At 36.8% G+C, this 23,912-nt stretch overlaps 2 protein-coding genes across 2 annotated transcripts; one reads left to right on the top strand and one right to left on the bottom strand.

Annotated features, from left to right (window-relative positions):
* The first annotated feature begins 1,274 nt into the window (after positions 1 to 1,274).
* LOC142517699 (zinc finger CCCH domain-containing protein 19-like) lies at positions 1,275 to 10,899 on the top strand. Its single transcript, XM_075620083.1, has 10 exons — positions 1,275 to 2,920; positions 3,061 to 3,140; positions 4,232 to 4,416; positions 5,024 to 5,951; positions 6,164 to 6,291; positions 6,774 to 6,833; positions 6,932 to 6,982; positions 7,558 to 7,628; positions 8,143 to 8,297; positions 8,391 to 10,899. Exons 1-10 carry the CDS (start codon positions 1,362 to 1,364, stop codon positions 10,736 to 10,738), a joined length of 5,565 nt encoding a protein of 1,854 aa, XP_075476198.1. The 5' UTR covers positions 1,275 to 1,361; the 3' UTR covers positions 10,739 to 10,899.
* A 3,703-nt stretch (positions 10,900 to 14,602) lies between these two features.
* Positions 14,603 to 16,046, bottom strand: LOC142518872 (GATA transcription factor 7-like). Its single transcript, XM_075621696.1, has 2 exons — positions 15,586 to 16,046; positions 14,603 to 15,508 (listed from the first exon to the last, which is right to left on the bottom strand). The coding sequence occupies exons 1-2, from the start codon at positions 15,892 to 15,894 to the stop codon at positions 14,834 to 14,836; spliced, it is 984 nt and encodes a 327-aa protein (XP_075477811.1). The 5' UTR covers positions 15,895 to 16,046; the 3' UTR covers positions 14,603 to 14,833.
* Between the last annotated feature and the right edge of the window lie 7,866 nt (positions 16,047 to 23,912).

Raw genomic sequence — 23,912 nt, 5'->3', positions numbered from 1 at the left:
TTTCGAAATGTATCTCTATATTTTCATATTTCCTTATCAAAATTTTCATTTTTTGGCTGATTTTTCATTTAATAATTTTTTATTTTAATATCATAAGAAATTTTGAATTACAGATTTATTTTGTGATTTTTAATTTATGATTTATACAAATTAATGTAATATTCAATAATGATAAAAGATGATCCAAAAAATGTTACTTAATTATTAATAATTGAATAGCTTCGCAACAACCATAATTTTTTAAATTCTTTTTAGCAGTTTCAATTAATGTGTAAGCTATGATATTTTTATACAAAATTATATCTACATAATAATAAATAATATTTTTTTCATATGTATATTATCAATTCAAAAACAATGTTACAGATTAATCAATTGATGTATTTTAAAAATTTACAAACATGCATACAAACTCACATATATACATATATAAGGATTAAATGATTTAACTTTTAAGTAAGTAAATTTACTTATTAATATAAATATTGAAAAAATATTTTAAACTGAATATGTTATATATGTTAACTAATTATTAGTTCATAATATGTTATAATTAAGTATAAAATTCTATAAAAAAAAATTCACAAAAGTCTATAAAAATCTTGCAAAAAAGTCTACATGAATCCAAGTAAATCTGTTTATAAATCTGTGAGATTCTGTATAAGTCAATAAAAATCTATCAAATCCATAAAGTCTATAATTTGAAAAAATCATTAAAAATAATCAAAAATCTGAATTGAATACACCCCACTAAAGTTTGAGTGTTTGGAGAATAATTATTTCCAAACTTAATTTTTAGTTAAATGATAATCATATCCTTAAATTATATAAAATCGATATATTTTAATTATCTAAAATTTGATACTCACACCAACAATAGTGTGTTTATTTAATTATTATTAAATTATGAATATTTTATCAAAATTAATTTATTTTTTATAACATGACTGTTAAAAAATTATATAAGATTAATAAAAATAAAAATATAAAAAATACAAAATTGTATTAATACAAATGTAATATGATAAATATTTTAAAGATATAAACGTAAAATTGTAATTTTAAACAAAAAAGAAGTAACTCGGGCTTCTGATTTTAGATAAAAATTATAAAAATTGAAGTTGAAATCGAGACACTCGAAAATACTTCCATATCAAGTTGGGCCAATGAAAATATCTACCCTACTTTGTAGGCCCGTTTATATTGGGCCAACCAGTTGGAGGCCCGTTTCGCATAAAAAACAAAGTAAGCTTCTCAATGTTTAATACGACGATAGATTCCTTCTTCTACAGTGTCTCCAGAAACCCCATCAAAGATTTCTCGCATAGGGTTCTGTGAGGGAAAGAGAGGGCTGGATTCCCATGGAGGACGATGAGGACACTTTTTCGAACTTGCCAAAAACCCCTGAATCGGATTTGGAAAGGGAAACTTTTGAAACCGGTGATGCAAAAATTGCTGAGGAATGCGAGTTTCTGCTGGAATCGGGTGAATGGAATGGAATGTTCTCGTCAGAGGCGGTGGCTGATGAAGTTGGAGGAAAGGCTGGTTTGGAGGGTAATGCCGCTGCAGAGTCCCGGGTGGTGATGGCGGTTGTGCCGGTGGAAGAGTTGACGGAGGAAGGTGGCGGAGAAGTGATGATTTCTGATGTTGAGGACCCTCAACTGAAAAGAAAACCCGATGAAGGATCTGGGCTATTGGATGATTCCAAGGTGGCATCGGCGGTGTCTGATGCAGGGAATTCGGTGTTGTTTTCTGAGCCGAAAGTAGATGGAAGAGAGGATGAAATTTCGGTGGAACCAAATCTTGGAATGGCAACAGAGGAAGAATTTATGACCATAGCTAATTCCGAGGTCGAGGCGGTGGTCGCTGACGCAGATGAAGCACCGGCATTTTCTGGGTCGCCCGAATACGTAAGAGGTGATGAATTTCTGGCAGCTAGTGAGGGAATGGAGTTTCTTAATGATAGAGCCGAGCTGGTGATGGAGAGTGTGATCAGCGAGGAAGAGAAGGTTGAAGAAGTGGGAGCTCAGGTTGATTTTGCTCACTGTGGGGATTTCGAAAATGATTTAGAGGTGGTGGTGGTGGGTGGCGAGGATCGCGAGGATAAGGTTGACTTTATGGAAAACTATTTAGAAGCTGGGATAGCTGAGAAATCCTCTGGCGTTAAAGAGGAAAAACTCGACCTCTTTATAACTAAGGAGACACCCATCACTGATGTTAATGTAGAGTTGGATCTAATAACTGAAGTGGACACAAATTTGGTTAATTTCCGTGAAGATGAGAAGGTTCATGAATCCAGTGGTACTGATCTGAGAGATAAGCTTGCGGGTAATGAAGAAGTATCTGCTGAGGAAAAATTAATGTCTGAAATGAAGATGGTGGAGGAAAAGTGCATTTGTGAGGATAGTGTAAAGGATTTCAAGCTAGTCGAGTCTGTCATTGCTGCAGAAAACAGGGACGTGGCAGTTGCAGATGAGGAGTTTCCTGCAGGAAATAGTGGAATGGAAATAGATGAGAGAGTGGAATCAGATGTGTTCTGGAACGACGTGACCATGGAGGCTCAATTGGAGGGTGCTGAAGTGGAAACTTGGACAACGAGCTTGGCGGTGACTGATAAAATTCATAGCGATAACACAATAACAGTTGTGACTGATCCTGATCAGGAAATGGATGATTCACCTGCTGCTGTACAAGATAAGGAAGATGAAAAAATCATGGACGAGGAGGCAACTGAAATAGAGACTGAAACAGAAGTGGCTGAATCAAGGATAGCATCTGAAGGGAAGCGGAAAAGAGGGAAGTTTTTAAGGAATTCATCAATTTCTAAGGTCACAACAAAAGCTTCGTCCAGGAAGAAGGTAGGGGAGGATGTTTGCTTCATTTGCTTTGATAGCGGGGAGTTGGTGCTATGTGGCCGTAGGTAAGTTTCTGAGATTTGGGATGTGATCTTTTCAAACTTAACTAGGAGAAAGATAGTGTGTGTTCTTTATTTTCAGAATATGCTCGGTTTCATATGTTTTCATGCTGCTAACCGATGAAGTTTCTTCCTTTAATTCCCAGAGGTTGCCCAAAGGCCTATCATCCATCCTGTGTTAATCGAGATGAGGCATTTTTCAGGGCTAAGGGTCGGTGGAACTGTGGTATGAATTTCTTCATATTGATTCAAAACACATTCATAAGTTACTGTATCTGTTGATGGATGCTTTAGACCATTTCACCTGATTATTGCTTAAGCAGCCATGCTGTTAAATCCACATTAATGATGTTATTGATTTAAATGATTATGATTTTGATTATCACAAATAATGAGTTTCCTTGTAAGCATGGGCTGTTAATTTTTCCATTTTAGCCTGTTCTCAACTGCTCTGAAACATACGTCTAATAAACAATTTTTTTAGTTTACATAATGGGAATTGGCGATGAATTCCAGATGAAATGGAGATATAATAATGAAGCGGATTCTTGTCTTTAGATGTTTCACTCCACAGAATGAATAAATACGAGAAGTTCAATTTTGATCCGGACTATCATGTGTTAAATTTGACTAAGAGTTATAATACTGATGGCTTTTCTTTTTTTCTCAACAGACACCAATCGTTGTACCCTGAAAGTGTAATATTTCTAGTTCTTTCATTTTTCTTTCTTTTTAGATCCACACAAGTGAAATCTCTCTCTACATATCTTTTGTGTGCATCCCATATCAAATTTGTAATCACCCATACAACCGGGACACACAGCATATTCACGTAAATTATTCTAGATTATTTGCAAATAATAACTCAAACTCTGTTTTATTTACTTGGTTCGTTAGTGGTGATAGTGTGGTGTTTTTTTACACTACTAGCTGGATGGTGTTTAACATGGCGGTTAAGAGCGGCCATGAGAGTGGAGATATGGTGATACTATTTGAGAATTGTGGCTTGAATACATGAACAATTAGTAGATCATGCATTAAAGATTTAAATCTAAGTTTTATGCCAACATCAAATATTTCTAATCCAGCTACATTTGATCTTAACAATAAGGAAATTTACTGCGTAAATTAAATACGTTAAAAAAACATGAGTTTCACAAAAACCAAATGCTAATTAGGTGAACAAGTAAATTAAGTACGTTATAAGGTGCGATGATGCTACAGTTGATACTGTTCCTTAGCTGGTTCTAACGTCAATTATGTCAAATATTATTTTCCCCTCTTGTATAACTGCTTTATTTTTTTACTTGTTCCAAGGTTGGCATATGTGTAGCATTTGTGAGAAGAATGCTGTTTTTATGTGTTACACATGTACATTCTCCTTGTGCAAGAGATGCAGTAAAGATGTGATTATCTCATGTGTTAGAGGAAATAAAGGCTTTTGTGAGATCTGCAAGAGAACTGTGATGCTAATTGAAAATCATGAACAGGGAAAGACGGATGTATGTGCTTCTTTGTTCTCTCTTCACCCTTTCTATTTCTTCTCATGGTTTTGTTTCAATGATGCATTGACTAACGTTTGACATATTAGCCTTTATAAGTCACAAATTTCTAAACCATTGGTTGTTCATCTTTGGTATTTATTTGCAGCCTACCTATACCATTCAAAGTTCTGTTAAAGGTTTATCGTAACAGACAAATTCTAAGTGTGGATTGAATTGCAAGTTCTGGACAAACTGCACATTTATTTGACACGTGTTTTTCTTTCCTTTTGGCTTTGAATTTTACTTTATAATATTTCTGAAGTTACTTAGCTTTCAGTTATATTTTTTTCCTGCTCGTTTGGCTAGAAACATTTGGTAATTTTATATCATAGTCATACACGCAAGTATGAGATGGGTTACACTTACGAGTGTGTGAAGAATATTTTTCTCTTTCTACTCAATCAATTGTGAATGTGTGACTGTTACATGTGATGCCAATTTGGTATCTGGAAGATTTTCTTCTTTTGATTTTAAAAAGTTAGTCATGTGATGGTGATGGCTTGCTTTGAACTTTATATGTTGTTGGATTATATTCTTATCGCGTTGCTATGACCCTTCTTGACAGATTCAAAACCAAATAGATTTCGACGACAGGGGTGGATGGGAGTATCTTTTCAAGCATTACTATATCCAATTAAAATCTAAGCTGTCACTTTCATCAGTAGAAGTGGCAGAGGCTAAAAATCGGTGGAAAGGATCAAACGCGTTTTCTAGTCTAAGTAAACAAGGATCTTCTGAAGCACAAGCTGACGAGAATGACGAAGGGTCTGGTTCAGACATTTCTATTGAGAACTTAAATGCAATCAAAGCTAAAAGAAGAAAGTTGGAGAAGAAACCAAAGTCGCTCACCAAAGAGAAGGAATTGGTGAGTGCAGGTGATGTTACTGGAGACAAAGTTCTTTCATCATCTGGAAGCTCTGAGTGGGCTTCCAAGGAGCTACTTGAATTTGTTTCTCACATGAAAAATGGTGACATATCTAAACTCTCTCAGTTTGATGTGCAAGATCTTTTGCTTGAGTATATTAAAAGAAACAAACTTCGTGATCCACGTCGGAAGAGTCAAATTGTATGTGATGCAAGACTTGAAATAATATTTGGGAAACCTCGAGTTGGGCATTTTGAAGTGTTAAAACTTCTTGACTCTCATTTTCTTATCAGAGATGAGCAAAATGAAGATGTTCAAGAAAGTGCTATTTACATTGAAAATAACCAGCTAGATGCCGATGGCAATGCAGACCACCTGACCAAGGGTCAGAAAGATGGGAGAAGAAAAATACGCAAAAAAGGCATTTGGGGGCCTCAGTCTAATCTCGATGATTATGCAGCAATTGACATTCACAACATTAGCTTGATATACCTGCATAGAAAGTTGATGGAAGATCTCCTTGAAGATGTTCAAACTTTTCATGATAAAGTAATAGGGGTGTTTGTGAGAATACGAATTTCTGGTAGTATTCAAAAGCAGGACATGTATAGACTGGTGCAAGTTGTTGGTAAGAAGTTCTTTTGGTAATTGAAATAAGATATTTTTTAAATTGTATAACCAATCTCAGAATCTGTTATCTTTAAGTTCTCAAGGAGCTTTTTCCTTATGTTTTGTCGTGATCACCCCTGGAGACCTTCCTGCCCTTCCTCCACTGAACCACTTAATGATAGAAATAAAATAAAGAAATAAAAATTTGTTTTTCTTGGTATTTGTATGCAGGCACAAGCAAGGCAGAGGAGCCATATAAAATTGGTAAAAGGACTACTGACACTCTGGTTGAGATATTAAACCTAGACAAGATTGAAGTCATATCTGTTGATACAATCTCAAATCAAGAGTTCACTGAGGTGATTGGGTAGTGTCTTCTTTTACAGGAAATTTCCTACATCAGCTGGATGCCAGGCAACATCCCCAGCCCCCAAACCACTAAATAAATGAAATGAATATGGCATTTTTGGGAACTGAATATCGATCATGTAATACTTTAAGTTTGCAACCTGGAAATTTTTTTAAAGCACGGTAGATTCATCCCTACTCTCTGTTATGTCAATCAATATTTGGCTTAGGAGACAAAGTTAGCTTTGTTTTTCTTGAATGGCTTGCTTTCGATGTCAATATTGCTTTTTGGGTCTACACACTTCAAGAATTAACAAAATTCTTGGTCGATATGTTGGAATGCACACTTATATGCAGTGCCTAACTGCGAGATACTAGTAGGCTTTATATTAAATTAAAACACATTGGAAGATTACACGTATGTTTCGAAATGCCTGAAATTAATGCAGTTTTTAGAACCAGTATTCATTATATTTTTATCCTAATTTTTCAGGAGGAATGCAAGCGTCTACGTCAGAGTATCAAGTGTGGACTTATCAGTCGGCTGACTGTGGTAATTATACACCTACATCTGGCTTTTGTTTTTTATTTTTTTACAATTTTAGGCTAGCATAAGGACATTGTTTTAAATTAATAAATGTCTTTTTGTAGGGTGAGATTCTTTACAAGACAATGGAAATCCAGGCGGTTAAAGTTAATGATGTATGTTTATTGTTCACTGCAATCATTCAAAATATATTCCACTTATTAAAGCTTGAATGAATGTTATGTGTTATTTTAAGCTTCTTTTGGGAATGAATAAAGGTGGTTGGTGACCTACGATTGATCTTTGCTAGTTACTTGATGTCATATTTCCATGCTCTAAGGAGTGTGTTTTGTTGGAAGTGAATATAATTTATTTTAGAGAACATTGCTACCATTATATAGTTTCCAGACACCACCAGAACTTTGAAATATGTGTCGCCTAAGATTATATGCTATATTCAACTTAAGATGTGGATAAACTTGCCTATGAGTAGTCAAACGAATATAAAGTTGGCAAAATTGGACAGAAAGAGCACAGTTTTGACGCCTCTACCATGAATGAGGCTGCTCAGTGCTGCTATTCCATAATGTAGGCCACATTTTGAAACTTTGTAGATGTTTTATGCGTAAGATTTTGTTTTTCTCAAGGCTTAACCAATGTGACTGACAACTGTTAAAAAATGTGGCTAATGGACTCATTTTTATTTTGATTCATTGGAGTTTTCTTTGTCCTTTCCAATTGTTACATGCAGTGGCTCGAATCAGAGATTGTGCGGCTTAGTCATCTTCGTGATCGAGCAAGTGATTTAGGACATCAAAAGGAATATCCTGTTTTTTCTTTTTTTGATTTTATCAACTATATTTTTTGCTAATTTTTTGTTACATGTAGACTGTAGTGTTAAATCACTGGCCTGCAGAATTGTTAAAATATTTCTTGTGGAGTTGTGGTTGAATTGACATATGCAACAAATATGTCCACATTGTGAATCACTTAACGAATAAAGTGTATCTGATCACACCATGCAATTTTTGTGTACCCGATCTGTATAATAGATTGGTCTTTCTTTATTCTTGCCTTTTGTAACATCTGAGATTTGTTGTACACTTGTACTAAATGTTACTATTTTTTCTGCTGAATTGATCAATATAAACAACATTAAAGTTCATCAAAATGTGAGGCATATGTTCTCTGATTCATGAAATCATTTTAAAAGAATCATTCTATCCCAGTATTTATGGTTATATATGTGGTTTGATCATTTAGTCCTAAGCATGTGGATTTCATAACTACCTATGTCACTTGTGTAAATGAGATGCTATCCTTGACCGACTTTCACGCTCAAAGAGTGTGTGGAGAAGTTGCAGATTTTGAGGACCCCTGAAGACCGTGACCGCCGACTTAAGGAAATTCCAGAAATACATTCTGATCCAAAGATGGATCCAAGTTATAAATCTGACGACAGCGATCATGAAACTGAAGATAGTAGACAAGGTTTTCTTCATTATCATTTTGTATACTTGGTAATGTCTACAGTATATAATATATCCATGGTCTAATCCGCGTACAATTATTTGTTTTGTACAGATTATTTCTGGAGATCTAGAGGTTCTTCTGTTAGCAGGAGAGTGAAAGACCTGATCTCTCCTGAAGGCGATGATCCTGTAAATGATTCTTGGGGTTCGCCAGTAAAAATCCCCCCCAAAAAATTGGAATTGAGTAGAAGTGTGTCTGGTAATGATTTTTCTGCCAATGCTCCCTGTGGTGGTGAGATGGTAAATGAAAATTGTCGTAATTCAGAAACTGACCGAGAGCCACATAAAGCCAACAATTTAGAGAAGCTCAGTTCTGCTAATCCCAAGTCTGCTGAATTGAGAAGAAGCGTGTGTGGTAATGATTTTTCTGCCAATGCTCCCTGTGGTTGTGAGATGGTAAATGAAAATTGTCATAATTCAGAAGACCGAGAGCCACAGAAATCTGACAATTTAGAGAAGCTCGGTTCTGCTAATCCCACATCTGCTGAATTGAGTAGAAGCGTGTCTGGCAATGATTTTTCTGCCAATGCTCCCTGTGGCGGTGAGATGGTAAATGAAAATTGTCGTAATTTAGAAACTGACAGAGAGCCATTGAAATCTAACAATTTAGAGAAGCTCAGTTCTGCTAATTCCATGTCTGCTGAATTGAGTAGAAGCGTGTCTGGTAATGATTTTTCTGCCAATGCTACCTGTGTTGGTGAGATGGTAAATGAAAATTGTATTAATTCAGAAACTGACCGAGAGCCACAGAAATCCAACAATTTAGAGAAGGTCAGTTCTGCTAATTCCATGTCTGCTGATAGGACGATGAATGCTGCGTCTGAAGCTGATTCGCTTTCTGGTGTTTCATCATTAACATCTCAAGCATCTCTCCCGGCTGGGGTAGCAGAAAACAATATCAAGGTTAACGACAGAAAAAAGATTTGGCATTATCAGGATCCTTCAGGAAAAGTTCAAGGACCTTTTTCTATGGCACGATTGCGAAAATGGAACAATGCTGGTTACTTCCCATCTGATTTAAGGATCTGGAGAACCACAGAGGAGCAAGATCACTCGATACTTATATCTAATGCTTTGGTTGGTAAATTTCAAGCAGAGTTGCCAGCTGTTGACCATATGATCCCCCCAATTGACACCCTCCACACAACTTCCTTAAACCATGGCCGGGTGATGCCCACTGTTGATCAAAATTCCAGATCTATTGCTAAATGTTCTACTGAAAAACGGACTGGGAATGCTGTTACAAACATTCCAATTCCTATGTCTGCACTGGGTAATGCAAGTTGGACCGAAGGAGAAGGTGATCTTCCCTCTGGAGCAATTCAATCCCCTGGTGTTAAGGGAGTAGTTTCATCTCCTACTGCAATTTTACGAGATATGGAGCATCATTCCGCTGTTCAGTGTAGCTCTAATTTTAATCCAACCCTGCCTATGCCTCAACAAGGAATACTGGTGGCCTCAGCAGATTCTCTGCATCTTCAGCCAACCATTTCAAGTGAACCACATGCTGTACAGATGAATCTACATCCTCCCATCATGCTCCAGTCAGTTCAGCGGGTTTCTAGTCAGAGTCCTCTAGCTGAAACTCAGGGTTGGAGTAGCACTGCACAGTCTAGGCAGCCCCACGAATATGGTTGGACTGCACCAGTTCAGAATTCTACTCCGAGTTTAGTTAACCAAAGCACTACCGCTGGGCCTCAATCTGAATTTTGGAGACCTAATCAGGGTAGTCAACCAAACATATACCCTCATGCTACACCAAATGCAAGTTGGGGAATTGCGCCAGCAGAAAACAATGCTCCCTCGGGGGTGAGACCTGAAATACTTAACACTGGCTGGGGCATGCAGCATGCCAACCCGAACATGGGATTGGGGAATCCTTCAGCCGGAAATACAAACACAAACAGGGGACATCCTGTTGAAGCGCCACCCAGAGGGAATGCAAATTCCAGTTGGGTTGCTCCCACTACAAATGCAGGAGCTAACACTCAGGGTCCCATGCCCGGAAATGTAAATTCTGGTTGGACTCCAACCCCAGGTTGGGGTGGTCCTCCGGTTGAAAGGCCCGTTTCCGGGAACAGGTGGGGCCCATCTGGATCTCGGCCTCCTGTGGAAGTTTCAGCTCAAGGAACTTCAAACCAAGGATGGGGTGCGCCACAAGGGAACCACGGTGCATGGGGTGGCGAACAAAATCACAATGAAGGGCAGTTTTCAGGCCAAATGAATGGTCAGGGTCGAGATTCTGTTTTTGGTGGTGGTGGTAGGCCTTGGAACAGGCAGCCAACGTTTGGTGGAGGACGGGGAGGTAATCAACACTTTAACAAGCGAGATGTCTTGTGTCCATACAATGCGTATGGGCGATGTAGGAAGGGAGCGCATTGCGATTATCTTCACGTCTGACTTAAGCATCCAAAGCTTATGGTACTTGTTATGATTTTTGTATAGTTTATTTATTATAATGCCATAGCCACCGTAGCCTTTTGTAACTGGAAATATTTTGCAATTCATGACTCCTTTTTTTTTACATGCAATCATGCTCCACCGACCATGTCAGGTTTTTTTCCTTGCATGCTCTCGAAATCACTTTGCTTGCATGGAGCACATACTTTTTACCATCAGAAATTGTATTCCACTAATCGAGCTTGCATGTGGGCAAGTGGAAATGTGGATTACAGTAACATGATAGTTCCCCGGAAAGAAATTATGACAGTGCATGTCATTTTGCTAAACGTAAGGCCCCCTTTTCATTTTCATAAAATAAAACCAATAATTATTTTCTCTCGTTCCTTGCAAACATATTTTCTCTTCTTTTACATCTCCAGCTAGTTAAATAAGTCCTGTCTGGTTTGACACAACTTAAGATCTGCTTAGGTACATTAAAGCATTAGGAGTTCTCTGTGAACAGAGTTTCAAATACCATCGTGTCTGCAATAGTATTACTTCTCAAAATATGTGTAATATGACTATTGAGATATGATATTATGATTTGGGTTGGACCTGTTGGACCAACTCAACCCGCTTTAAGAAAGTGGGTTGAGTTAAGATTTTAGTAACTCATTTGAAGGCGGGTCAAAACGGGTTAAGCTCATTTGGGTTATGATTTAGTAAGGCTCGTTGGGGTCGGTTGAGTTGGTCCGTCGGTTATTTTTTAAAATATTAATATTAAAATTCTATTAGTTATTAAACAAGTTATTTTTTTATTTGATTTAATTATCATGTGTGTATTGTGTGTCTCTCTATATAAATATCATATTTACTGTGAGATTATGTATGATGAAGTTAAGGTTTCGTTTCTTATGTTTAGGAGTCTTGTAAAGCTTAAATTAAACTAGTGGATTATCGAGGAGTAAAAATATAGCAAGTACCATATCTTGTTATTAGTGAGGAAAATTCAAGAAAACATTTCGAAAAAAAATTAAATTTTAGTTCGGGCAACGATAAATTTTTATTATTAATCCTGCAATTTGTATTTTTTTTTTCATTTTTTGTATTGTTATGGTGAATTTTCACTTTTAGTCTTATAACTTATATTTTTCATTTTATGTCCTTTTCACCGAAAAACACGATGCACTCGAGTCAAAAAATGACCAAAAATAATAATAAATATGCAAGTCACATGACTAAAAAAATCATTGTAAGATAACCGAAATAAAAAAGAAATCCAAGTTATAAGACTAAAAATACAACTTCATTATTAACATATCAAAATAAAATAAAAATACAAATTATAAGATAAAAAATGTAATTTTTTCATTTTAAATTCAAGAATCATTCCCTCGTTAATGTATAATTTCGTAGCTCAAAAACATGAACAATTTTTTTTAGTAATTTGAATAGTCAATTTCATCATATATTGAGATTTTTTTAATTAAGAATATTAATATTAGATTTTAAAAATCCATAGTTGAATTTGTTATTTTTAAGTTTTGATGGGTTCATCGCCCAACCTGCCATTCGTGGTGGGTTGAGATTTTCCCAATCCGTTTTGACATGATAGAACAAGTATACCTTATGAAAATATAAAGATAAAAATTTATGTGAGACGGTCTCACGGATCGTATTTTGTGAGAAGGATCTCTTATTTGGGTCATCTATGAAAAATTATTACTTTTTATGCTAAGAATATTACTTTTTATTGTGAATATCGTTAGGGTCGACCCATCTCACATATAAAGATACATGAGACCGTCTCACAAAAACCTACTCAAATATAAATAAACACGATCAATGAACAACATAACAAAACTACTTTTTATTGTAAATATCGTTAGGATTGACCTATCTCACATATAAAAATACGTGAAACCGTCTCACAAAAAACTTACTAAAATATAAATAAACACGATTAATGAACAACCGTAAAAAAATGATTCCCATCCACTCCCACATGCCACACCTCATTTCAACTTTACGTACCACCAATAATTGATCTAATTTTTAATTGGAGTAGTAGGGACACTTGCATCTAGTTAATTCAATTTGCCACAAACAGTTGAACCCCCCTACCCCCCACCCTACCCTATATCTTAAATGCCAACAATTTATTTTTATTAATGTGTATTTCAAATACATAAGAGTGACCATTATTCTAAAATATTTACTGCATCCCATTCTTAAATTATTGAATCTTGGAATGTCTTTCCATTCCATGGGAGAAATGGTTAGCTGTTCCGAGTCATCGCCCGCTGAAAAAGAGTTAAAATGTGTCGAATCGAGATATAATAAATAAATAGTAGATCTCTTGTGAGACGGTCTCACAAGTTTTTATATGTGAGACAGGTCAACTCTACCGATATTTACCATAAAAAGAAATACTCTTAACATAAAAAATAATATTTTTTCATTGATGACTCAAATAAGAGATCTATCTCATAAAATACGACATGTGAGATCGTCTTACACAAGTTTTTGCCATAAATAAATATCGTTGTTATTTTTTACAGTACCACGGACCTACGAGAGGAGTTGGAAAGTTGCCGAACTTCTTCGATGTTTAAGTCAGAATAAACAGATAAAATTGCATAGACCTATGTTTTGATATTTTAAATTTGACATGGAAATTTGACAAGTGGAGAAGACCACTCAATTCAAATCTCAACAATAGTGGGCTCCAATCCACCAGCTAATGGCAAGATGGGCCAACTGTCCTTTGTGTTAATCTTTCAACAAAGGATTTTTCAAAGTGAAAATAAATAAATAAATAAATAAATAAATAAACTATATACCACCATTAGCGGCGTAGATTTTACGATCTAATAAATTTGTCAGAAATTAATTATTGATTACAATTGAAATTTATATTTATTTATTTTATATTTTGTAAATTAGAAATATAGATAATGATAGAGAATTATGCTGATATTTTATAAATAATTGAGAAAATGATGATGTTTTTTAAGGCAAGAATTTGTGTGAGACAGTCTCACGGATCGTAATTTTGTGAGACAGATATCTTATTTAGGTCATCCATGAAAAAATATTACTTTTTATGCTAAAAATATTACTTTTTATTGTGAATATCGGTAAGATTGACTCGTCTCAGAGTATCACAAGATATTACTCTTTAAATTTTAAAGTGAGAAAGTGATGACGTTGGAGAAATAATTATACAAGTGGATTAATAATTTGCCAAAATATATCCTTAGGATAACTTTTGTTAAATAAAAATCAAAAAAATTATTTCACATTTCAATTTTCTACCATGAATATCATATCCGAACCTATTTATTTTTTATGTTAAAATATTAATTTTTAATATAAATATGTATTAGATCGACTCATTTAACTACTATGAATCTCATATCCGAACCTATATTATTTTTTATATTAAAATATTAATTTTTAATATAAATATGTATTAGATCGACTCATTTAGATATGTGAAGACTTACTCTTGAATAAAACAAGAAGCATATATTTTTTTCTTACTTAATGTGTACGAGTGAATTGTGAATTAAAAAATTGTCAAACTCCACCATTAAAACATTTAATGGTGGTTACATTTATAGTAATTTCAATTCAAGTTCAATATTCAAAAATCAACTTCACTTTTCTAATATTTGATTCCAATTTTTATTTTTATTTTTTGTTCTGAAATGAAAAATAGTGTAAGAAAATATTTGTTACCCAAAACGATTGAATTTTAAAATTTAAGAAACTAAATTTGCTATTCAAATTCAAAAATTACCTACCCCTTTGGTAGGGGTGTCAATCAGATCGGATGGGTCGGGTTTCGGGTTGACCGGTCGACACCCCTACCCCTTTGTTAGTTCTCTAATAGTGAACAATTATCACCGTTTTTAAACGCTAATTATTTAATTATATTTAAAACTGCAAATAAATGCAAAAAATATATATCTAAAATTAAATAAAAACCTAAAATCATAAATCCCCCTAAAGAATTCAATCCTAAGCCTACCTTCTTTCCACTGACCACCAAAATTGCTCGTTTGGACCACCGCCGGTTTACGCGAAACCGGTTCAAAATTTACCAAGTCAAACAGTCCCTGTCAACTCAAGTTCCAAAGCCGCAAGCACCTCCCTTTTCCGCCGCATTTCCAAAACTTTCCGGTGACTGTTGGAGTGAATTTCCTGCGAGAAAGTCGGGCTACAAGCGGGCCTGTACTCTGGAAAAAGCCTGCCAGACTTGAACCGGACACCACAAGCATTGCATAGTGTTTTTGGGCCCAACGGTCCGGCTCGCCACTGAGGGGTCTTCTGCACAAGGCAGTGTGTACACCGCCGGCCGGAAACGAAACCCCCGGCCGTTTCCTGTTTCATCTTCTTCTTCTTCACCGGGGGTTTTTCCACGGAGGACAACAACTCCATGTCCTGAACCGGGTTCGTGAATACAAAAGGAGGCATGGTTGTTGAACCGGAAGAGCAGGACGATACCGAAGAAGACACGTCGGAGCTAAGCGCCGGCGAAACCAAGGACCAGGGCCGCCCGTTTTCCTTGGACCTTTTGCTCCTCGGCTTTCTAGACACCTTCGTCGGAAAACACGGGTTCCTGGTTTTATGAACCGGTTTGCTCAGCTTCTCCACCCGGTTTGCCGCGCTGGCTGCTCCGGTTTTCGCCATGAAACTCTCGTCGGGACATATCAGTGATAGCCCAGTTGCAGAATCATCCACAAATTGCGACAACCACTCCAGGTTCTCCAAATCCTCAACCTGCAACAAACATAAGATTTTTTAAAAAAATCCTTTTTCCCTTCAATATATATACATGGGGAAGCTTGAATGATTACCGGAAAAGATATTTCTCCGGCGGAGAAGTTATCAAATTCGTCAGCGCCAGAAAAAATGGAGGAAAAATCATTCGAATTCGTCTCCTGCGAGGCTTTCTCCTCATCATCTCCCATAAAAAAACATCCCTCCTGCAGCTCTTTCTCGGAGAAATCAAGGTTAAGGAGGTCTTCAACCGGGAAATCATCGGACGCAACGCTGCTGATAGCAGCCAAACCCCACACATCATCGACCTGCATGGAACTGGTGGTCTTCACACCCATTTGAGAGAAGAAACTCGATTTCAAAGCTCTTGCTTCAATGCACTCCATGCTCAAATTAGAAACCCAGAAACAAAATCGACCAGCAAGCAAAACTAAATCAAGAAAAGATTCTTCCAGTGAAACGAAGAAAAAGGGAAAGAATATGAAGAAGAACAGAGGGAAATGGTATTACCATATACAATTGAGTGAGTGAATTTAAGGTTGGGGGTGTTACGCACAGTGTGTGTTCACGAGATTTTTAATTGGCTGGCTAGAAATGGACAGATGTTTTGAGAATGTTTCTCCGAGATTGATTGACTGGTAAACGTAGAATTGCCTTAACCGCGTTTCGTGTCTTAATTATCAATTACCAAGCTTTATTTCTACGTTATTCTTTTCTTTTCTTTTCTTTTCTTTTTAATATTATCATTCTATCCATCTTAAATATAAATATAACATTTTATACATAATATTATTCTATATGTTCTTCTATTAATATACATATATTCAATAAATAAATCACAAAAACTTTTATGACTATACGTGAGACTATTTTACAAAATACTTACTTTAAATACGTAAATTACTTTCATAAAAAAAATTTAAAGGAATTTCATCAATCATAAGAATTGCATTAATCATCCAAAGATTCAATTAAAAAAAAAAAAAGACAGAGTCTCAAAATAAATCGAAAAACTAGCATGAAAACGAACAACTTTAGAAGAAATATAAGCTACTATATTTACATCAAGTTTGTATATCATATTGAAAACACAAATAAATCTATATACATATTTGCTAATTAAATTAATATTAAAATATCATAATTTTGCATAATGAATAAAAGTTATAGTAGGTCCTCTGTGAGACGGTATCACGAATCTTTATCTGTGAGACAGGTGAACCCTACCGATATTCACAATAAAAAATAATGCTCTTAGTATAAAAAATAAGATTTTTTCATGGATAACCCAAATAAAATATCCGTCTCACAAAATACGACCCGTGAGATCGTCTCGTCTCACACAAATTTTTGCCTAAAAGTTACATGGGTTGAGGACTCCATTTGGTAGCCTTACTAGTAGTTTTTAAATTATTATTTGTGAAATTTTTTAGATATATATATTATTATACTTTATATTAATCGAATCAAATATATAAAAAAAAGTTATTTATATATGATATTATAGGAAGAACACATAAAAAAAAATACCCTGAGGGACAGATTTGATTAGTATGAGATATTCTTCCTTAATGGTGTACTAAAGATAATGAATGAAAAAATATATAACAATGCCTTGAATTTTTCGGGTAATGTAATTTTTATTATAAATTTATTGATTAATTTTAAATAATCATGTAGTAAATTGTTATATATACTATTTCTTGGATTTAATTATGTAATGTATATGGAAAAATATATAAAATGGAAAGTACAATTTTAAAAAAAAAATGTACAATGAATGTGGTCTTGTGCTGGTAGGGATGCGATAATTTGGAGGTCTAATTTAAATAGCAAAACTTACGATTGATTGCAATAATGGATCTTCTTTCTTAGAAGATAATAACGTACGAGAATTTTATTTATTTCAAAATTGTTTTTGATTGATAGCAAAAAAAACAAAGTATGTGCTTGGAATAAATATTAAAAAATAATTTTTTTTCGATTGATGAAATGATTTAATCTGAAAGCCAATAATCCAAAAATAATTTATAAAAGTATTTGCTAAAGTTTTAATTTATTAAGTAGATATTTTCAGATATTTGAGGATTAATTTGCGCTTGAGACATACAATATATAATATTAATCATTGGATTTCTTTGTTTATTTGGTGTAGATAGAATAAACTTAATCGTTAGTAATTTAAAGAAACTAAAAAATAAGAATAATGTATTATTCACACTTCAAAACTATAATTAATATACCTCAAATCTTGTGAATTTTTTTAGCTAGCCCCTCGCTGATTCAAGGAGTCGTCGCCCAGGTCTTATTTTGGACTGGAATTTGTATGTTTCTTAATAAAAATAATTTTGATATGGATGGAGGGATAATCGTTGAGCTATAATAGTCCGATTCTTGAAATATTGTACACCGAGAAATTAAATCGAGTTTAATTTTCAAGTCAACCGTGTAATATTTTGAAAATTATTTAAAAGATTGCAAGTTGAATGCATAAAAACGTTTTGGTTGAAACATTTTATCAAACATTTGATATACAATATTTTGGGTATTTGAAGAACACATAAAATGCTTCAACAATGTATCTTGAAAACAATAGCAATAATTAAATGCAATAAATAATATATACAAATTTATTTATGAATGTTCGGATATTAAGAACTTCTACGTCACATCTTCTTCCATCTACGAAACATTCACTAAAGACTTTGATTTATACAAATAATCATTTTGGAAAAGAAATTGATATATTTTAAATAGAATTTTATTAGACATATATGAGTTGGTAAAATAACATAAATTAACATTCTTCAAGAACAGGTAGAACAATTAAGGGAATCCTAACATTATGGGATCCATCATCCCAAATCAAACTTCCAAACGAGTGGACTCCTTGAACTCTCAAATTATACACCAAAATGTCACCTTAAACTTTATCTTCTTCTTTGTTGAACTAAAAGCAAGAATCCCGAGTTCCACTTTAACATGTGTACCAGGAGGAGCCTTGATCATAGCAAAGTAAACTGACAACGGGCCGACATTCGTCATTGATCTGATCCGGGTGAAATGAGTGAGCAGGGTCGGATGCTCCACCAGATTTGCTATCAAAATGATGAAGGAAATAATGACAAGGTAGATATCTGAACCAGAAGCTTCTTTCCCGGGCGGAGAGGATTTCCTGCACTCAAGAAAGTAACCACGTGAATGGACGCCGGAGGAGTGTCCGGCGTGGCCACTCCGATGCTTAAGTCAGTGAAGAACTCAAGCAAGAAACCAATGTAACCAAGTGATGGTTGTGAGATTGGTGTAAATGAATGAATGTAAATGTAAAGAGAGAACCTGATATTTATAGTAGGAGAAGTAATGATGACCTCGTTCTCCGTGCTATCTACTAATTATAATAGGACGGCTGAGCACACCCTATATTCTGACATGTCAAATCTCATACTGGTCACATCCAACCCATCTGATTTTGTCAACCCATCGGCCTGGTGTCAGAGATGGGACAGTCGCCCACATCCTATTCTGCTAGTATACTCTAGTGCGGTGCTCATATCGAGGTGACCCGGGTAGAAAGTTCCCGGGAGCTTGAACGAGAGCCCGGGCGTCCGGTGGCCCGGGGAGGAGACGTCCCGGGCATTCACCCGCCCGGCTCCTGATGAACCTTTCCTGCCGACTTGTTCTGATTCTGGCCATCCATCCAGTATCCTGGGTCGTCCATGCCCCGGGCACAAGAATCGTCCATGACTCGGGCACAACCCGGGTTATCCCGAGGGTATCATCACTCCCTCCTTAAATAGCCGGGCTAGAGTCATACTCGTTGTCCCGATTAGTCTTGTGTCCCCGATCATGTAAAATATTTAGTTTGTCTGTAAAAGCATTGGGGGCTTCATGTATCCCAGAGATGGGATGAGATGCCGGGAACTTACGTCTCCCGGGCTTGATGAATGATCGAAGTGCGGAGCCCCGAGCCAGGGTACGGATCACTAGGCCAGGGTACGGGTCACTGGACTTAATAGATAACCAGGGTGCGGAGCCCTGACCTTCATAAATGGTCGAGATACGGAGCCCCGAGCTAGGGTACGGATCCCCGGACTTAATAGATAACCAGGGTGCGGAGCCCTGGCCTTCATAAATAACCAAGGTGCAGAGCCTTGGGCCGGGGAGCATGTCCCGGGACTTGGGAATGGTCGAGATGCGGAGCCTCGAGCCAGGTTTGAGAACCCTGGGCTTATAAATAACCAAGGTGTAGAGCCTTGGGCCGGGGAGCATGTCCCGGGAATTGGGAATGGTCGAGGTGCGGAGCCCCGAGCCAGGTTTGAGAACCCTGGGCTTAGATAATGTGCCGAGGCCTCGTGTCTCTCGGACTTAGGATAATGTGTCAGGGCCTCGTGTCTCCCGGACTTAAGATAATATGCCGGGGCCTCGTACCTCCCAGGCTTAAGATAATGTGCCGGGGCCTCATACCTCCCGGACTTTCAAGAATGTGCCGGGGCCTCATACCTCCAGGACTTAAGAGAATGTGTCGGGGCCTCATACCTCCCGGGCTTTCAAGAATGTGCCGGGGCCTCGTGCCTCCCGGACTTTAGAGAATATGCCGGGGCCTCATACCTCCCGGGCTTTCAAAAATATGCCGGGGCCTCGTGCCTCCCGGACTTTAGAGAATGTGCCGGGGCCTCATACCTCCCGGGAGGCACGAGGCCCCGGCATATATTAGTTCCTTCTGCTATATTAGTTTTATTAAAAATCAAATCACTAACCTGGAAATATTGAATCCGAATTCAATTTCTGTAGAGTAAAACTTCTCTGGTTGAGCTAAATTAGGTGAATAATATAGTTGTATGCTACTGAGTGCATAGCAAATGCTCTTCATGCCAATCTGGGATAGCTGCTGAGCTTTGAGCCCATATGAAATCCACATATAAGATCTGAGTGCCGAGCTGGTCGGACTTGTATGTTTGCCAAGCAGAGTTGGGTTTATTTTTGAATGGAAACCATATCTACGTCTTGAGCTCAATTTCCCACAGACGGCGCCAATGACGCGATCCGAGTAAAATGAGTGAGCAGGGTCGGGTGCTCCACCGGATTTGCTATCAAAATGGTGAAAGAAATAATGGCAAGGTAGTTATCTGAACCAGAAGCTTCTTTTTCGGGCGGAGAGGATTTCCTGCACTTAAGAAAGTAACCACGTGAATGGGTGTAAGAGGGGTGTCCTGCGTGGCCACTCCGATGCTTAAGTCAGTGAAGAACTCAAGCAAGAAACCAATGTAACCAAGTGATGGTTGTGAGGTTGGTGTAAATGAATGAATGTAAATGTAAAGAGAGAACCTGATATTTATAGTAGGAGAAGTAATGATGACTTCGTTCTCCGTGCTACCTACTAATTATAGTAGGACGGCTGAGCACACCCTATATTCTGGCATGTCAAATCTCATACTGGTCACATTCCAGCCTATATGATTTTATCAACCCATCGGCTTGGTGTCAGAGATGGGACAGTCGCCCACATCCTATTCTGCTAGTATACTCGAGTGCGGTGCTCATATCGAGGTGGCCCGGGTAGAAAGTTCCCGGGAGCTTGAACGAGAGCCCGGGCATCCGGTGGCCCGGGGAGGAGACGTCCTGGGCATTCACCTGCCCGGCTCCTGATGAACCTTTCCTGCCGACTTGTCCTGATTCTGGCCATCCATCCAGTATCATGAGTCGTCCATGCCCCGGGCACAATAATCGTCCATGACTCGGGCACAACCCGGGTTATCCCGAGGGTATCAGTCATGGTTCTGGATACAGTGACACCCCTTTTCAGCTAAGGAATGGTGATAGAAGGCAGATTAAAGTCCGCCAGGAAGTTCGTCGTTTTCGGGTAATCAGTTTTGGTTCCGGTGAATAAGCTGATTGATGAGGCATTATATCCCATGGCACAAAGGAACCGAGTGTAGTCATCCATCATATATTAGACCGGGATCAATGGCTTTGTTAGGATAGATATGACCACCACTCTAATCGAAGGGGCAAGCTTGTTTGTATGGAGATCCTTCTGCAACCACTGGCTGGCCATATTCGTCAGTTGACAAGGGTATATACATGTGCAGAAAAATGGCAAAAAGCATATAAGTTGATTCGAGAATTACTAAAGAAAGAACTAGGAAAAAAAAACTTTGATATTTCATACAAAAAAATCAGTCTCAAAGGCCTAAATCACTGATCTTTTCGTGTAAGAAAATGCACAAGATAAACAAGTATATGACAATTTGACCATTAAATCATCATATGGCCTCCATATAACGATCAAAGTAGTGATAAGAGTTCTTGCTTTAATTCTATTTCCTTTTCCTGTTGTGATGAGGGAAGATTTAATTGCATCAGGACTCCATTTAGGATGGATATGCTTAACAAGAGCCACAAGGGCATGGAAGTTCCCGATTCGAATTTGAAGTGAAACTGAGAAAGTTTGTTTTTCAGGGTGTCCTCGTATGGTTGAGCTGCTTGAGCAGCAGACCACGAGACGAGAATGTAGCGATATCAGGCTGTGGGATATTAGCCTTCGACCTTAAAAGTTCGTCTTATATTTTTGTAGGAAAAGTTGAAATTACTTTTTTTTGTTACCTTAAGCACAGACAGGGAGAGAGAACTTGGTCCTCTAGAAGAGAAGATTGCAACAGTAGGGGAAACATTTCAAGAATGCCCGAGAGAAGCTCATGGTGAGAATTTTCAACAAAATGAGGCTCATCATGCTGCCTATCTCCCACGTAAACAATGTGAACCTAGACATTTTAAGTAACCAAGGAAATTCTCAATCTTCGACCTCGAATTACAACATCGTCATACACGAAAATCGACATGATGGCCTATGTTAGAGCAACCAATTCATATCCGTAATCGTTTGAAGAACTGATGAATCCAGATTTTCAAAATTGTTAGATATCACTCTAGATGAATTATATCCTACAACTTATATATGTACATTTATTGACAGATTCCATGTTCAAAACCCACAAATTTTTTTCACCAATCATATCTTAGGTATCATGGAGAAAAAAATTAATGTTTGTCAATAAATATGAGGTCACTTCAACAACAACCAAAAAAAAAATAAGTGCACGAAGTTGAGTAGACTGGTCACTTCTCAAAAAAAATTTTAAAAGAAAATTAGAACTTTATATATAATCACGAATAAATCTTATGTGACCGAACCCTGATTGATACTCCAATGATATCTCGATCTCGAACGAAATATACTTGTGAGCATTACTAAAACACTCGTTATGAGTCCACGACACGTGAACTCATTTGTCAAGAATAAACTATGTAGGACCGAGCGCTTGCCGCTTTACCAAAAGCTATAGCTGGTGTTAATGGTGCAACTCAAATTTTCTAAACCGCACAGCAGCTCAAGCACCACGGTTCGATCGCTCTACCAAACAGGGACAATTATTGCACCCAACAATCTCCCTCCCAATAATTGCATTTCTTGCAATCAATGAGAATCGAATCCGTGACCTTGGCTCTGATACCAATTATAGGACCAAGCGTTTGCCGCTTTACCAAAAGCTATAGCTGGTGTTAATGGTGCAACTCAAATCTTTTAAACCGCACAGCAGCTCAAGCACCACGGTTCAATCGTTCTACCAAGCAGGGACAATTATTGCACCCAACATGCTATGTTTTGAGAAATTCAATGTTTGATGTTTTTGGTGTGTCTAAGGTTGTCCATAAGATCGAGACTCAATTATATCAAATAACAAATAAGATAGGTATCAACTTCTAATCGTGTTACAATTAGGTCGAAATCCACACGGACGACTAAGTCCATCATTATGTATATGTGTGTATGTATGTATATCTAGCATATGTAGTGAAAGCTAATGCTTGGAAACCAAACAGGTAGTGTTGGGACATCACCAAGAGTGGGTTGGCCATTACTGACAAGTGAGAAGACTGCCTCTAACGTTAGCCACTTCATGTTTTTCAAGGAATAATTGGAAATGGGATTTCAGTTGGAGTGGAGATGGTGACGTCATTCTCACTAAGTGCATTAGTCACTTTCTTCTTTACTACTTTTTTTTTTTTTTTTGCGATATTTAATGCCTTGTGAAAGAGAAGTCGATCGACTTCCACTGTTTCATCTAAAGTGAAGAATAGCCAAGTGTTACTTTCCATGAAGATCTGGTGATATATTTTTTTTAGTTGCTTTGTTTATGTTATTTTCATATATTATTAATCAATTAAATATTAACTTAATCGATGAATAATCTTGCTCAATATATAGAAAATTAAATGACTATTTTAAAAATCTTTTATTGATAAAGTTTTATTATTATATTAATTCCACAATTTACATCATAAAGTATGTTCTATATCCTTCACAAAAGAAATAAAAAGATCAATTCTGAGGAATTATACTAGC

This window comes from Primulina tabacum, chromosome 11 (assembly GCF_025594145.1).
Source record: "Primulina tabacum isolate GXHZ01 chromosome 11, ASM2559414v2, whole genome shotgun sequence".
Lineage (NCBI taxonomy): Eukaryota > Viridiplantae > Streptophyta > Magnoliopsida > Lamiales > Gesneriaceae > Primulina > Primulina tabacum.
The sequence above is the reverse complement of the archived record's forward strand: the minus strand, read 5'-3'. Positions and strand labels throughout refer to the sequence as shown.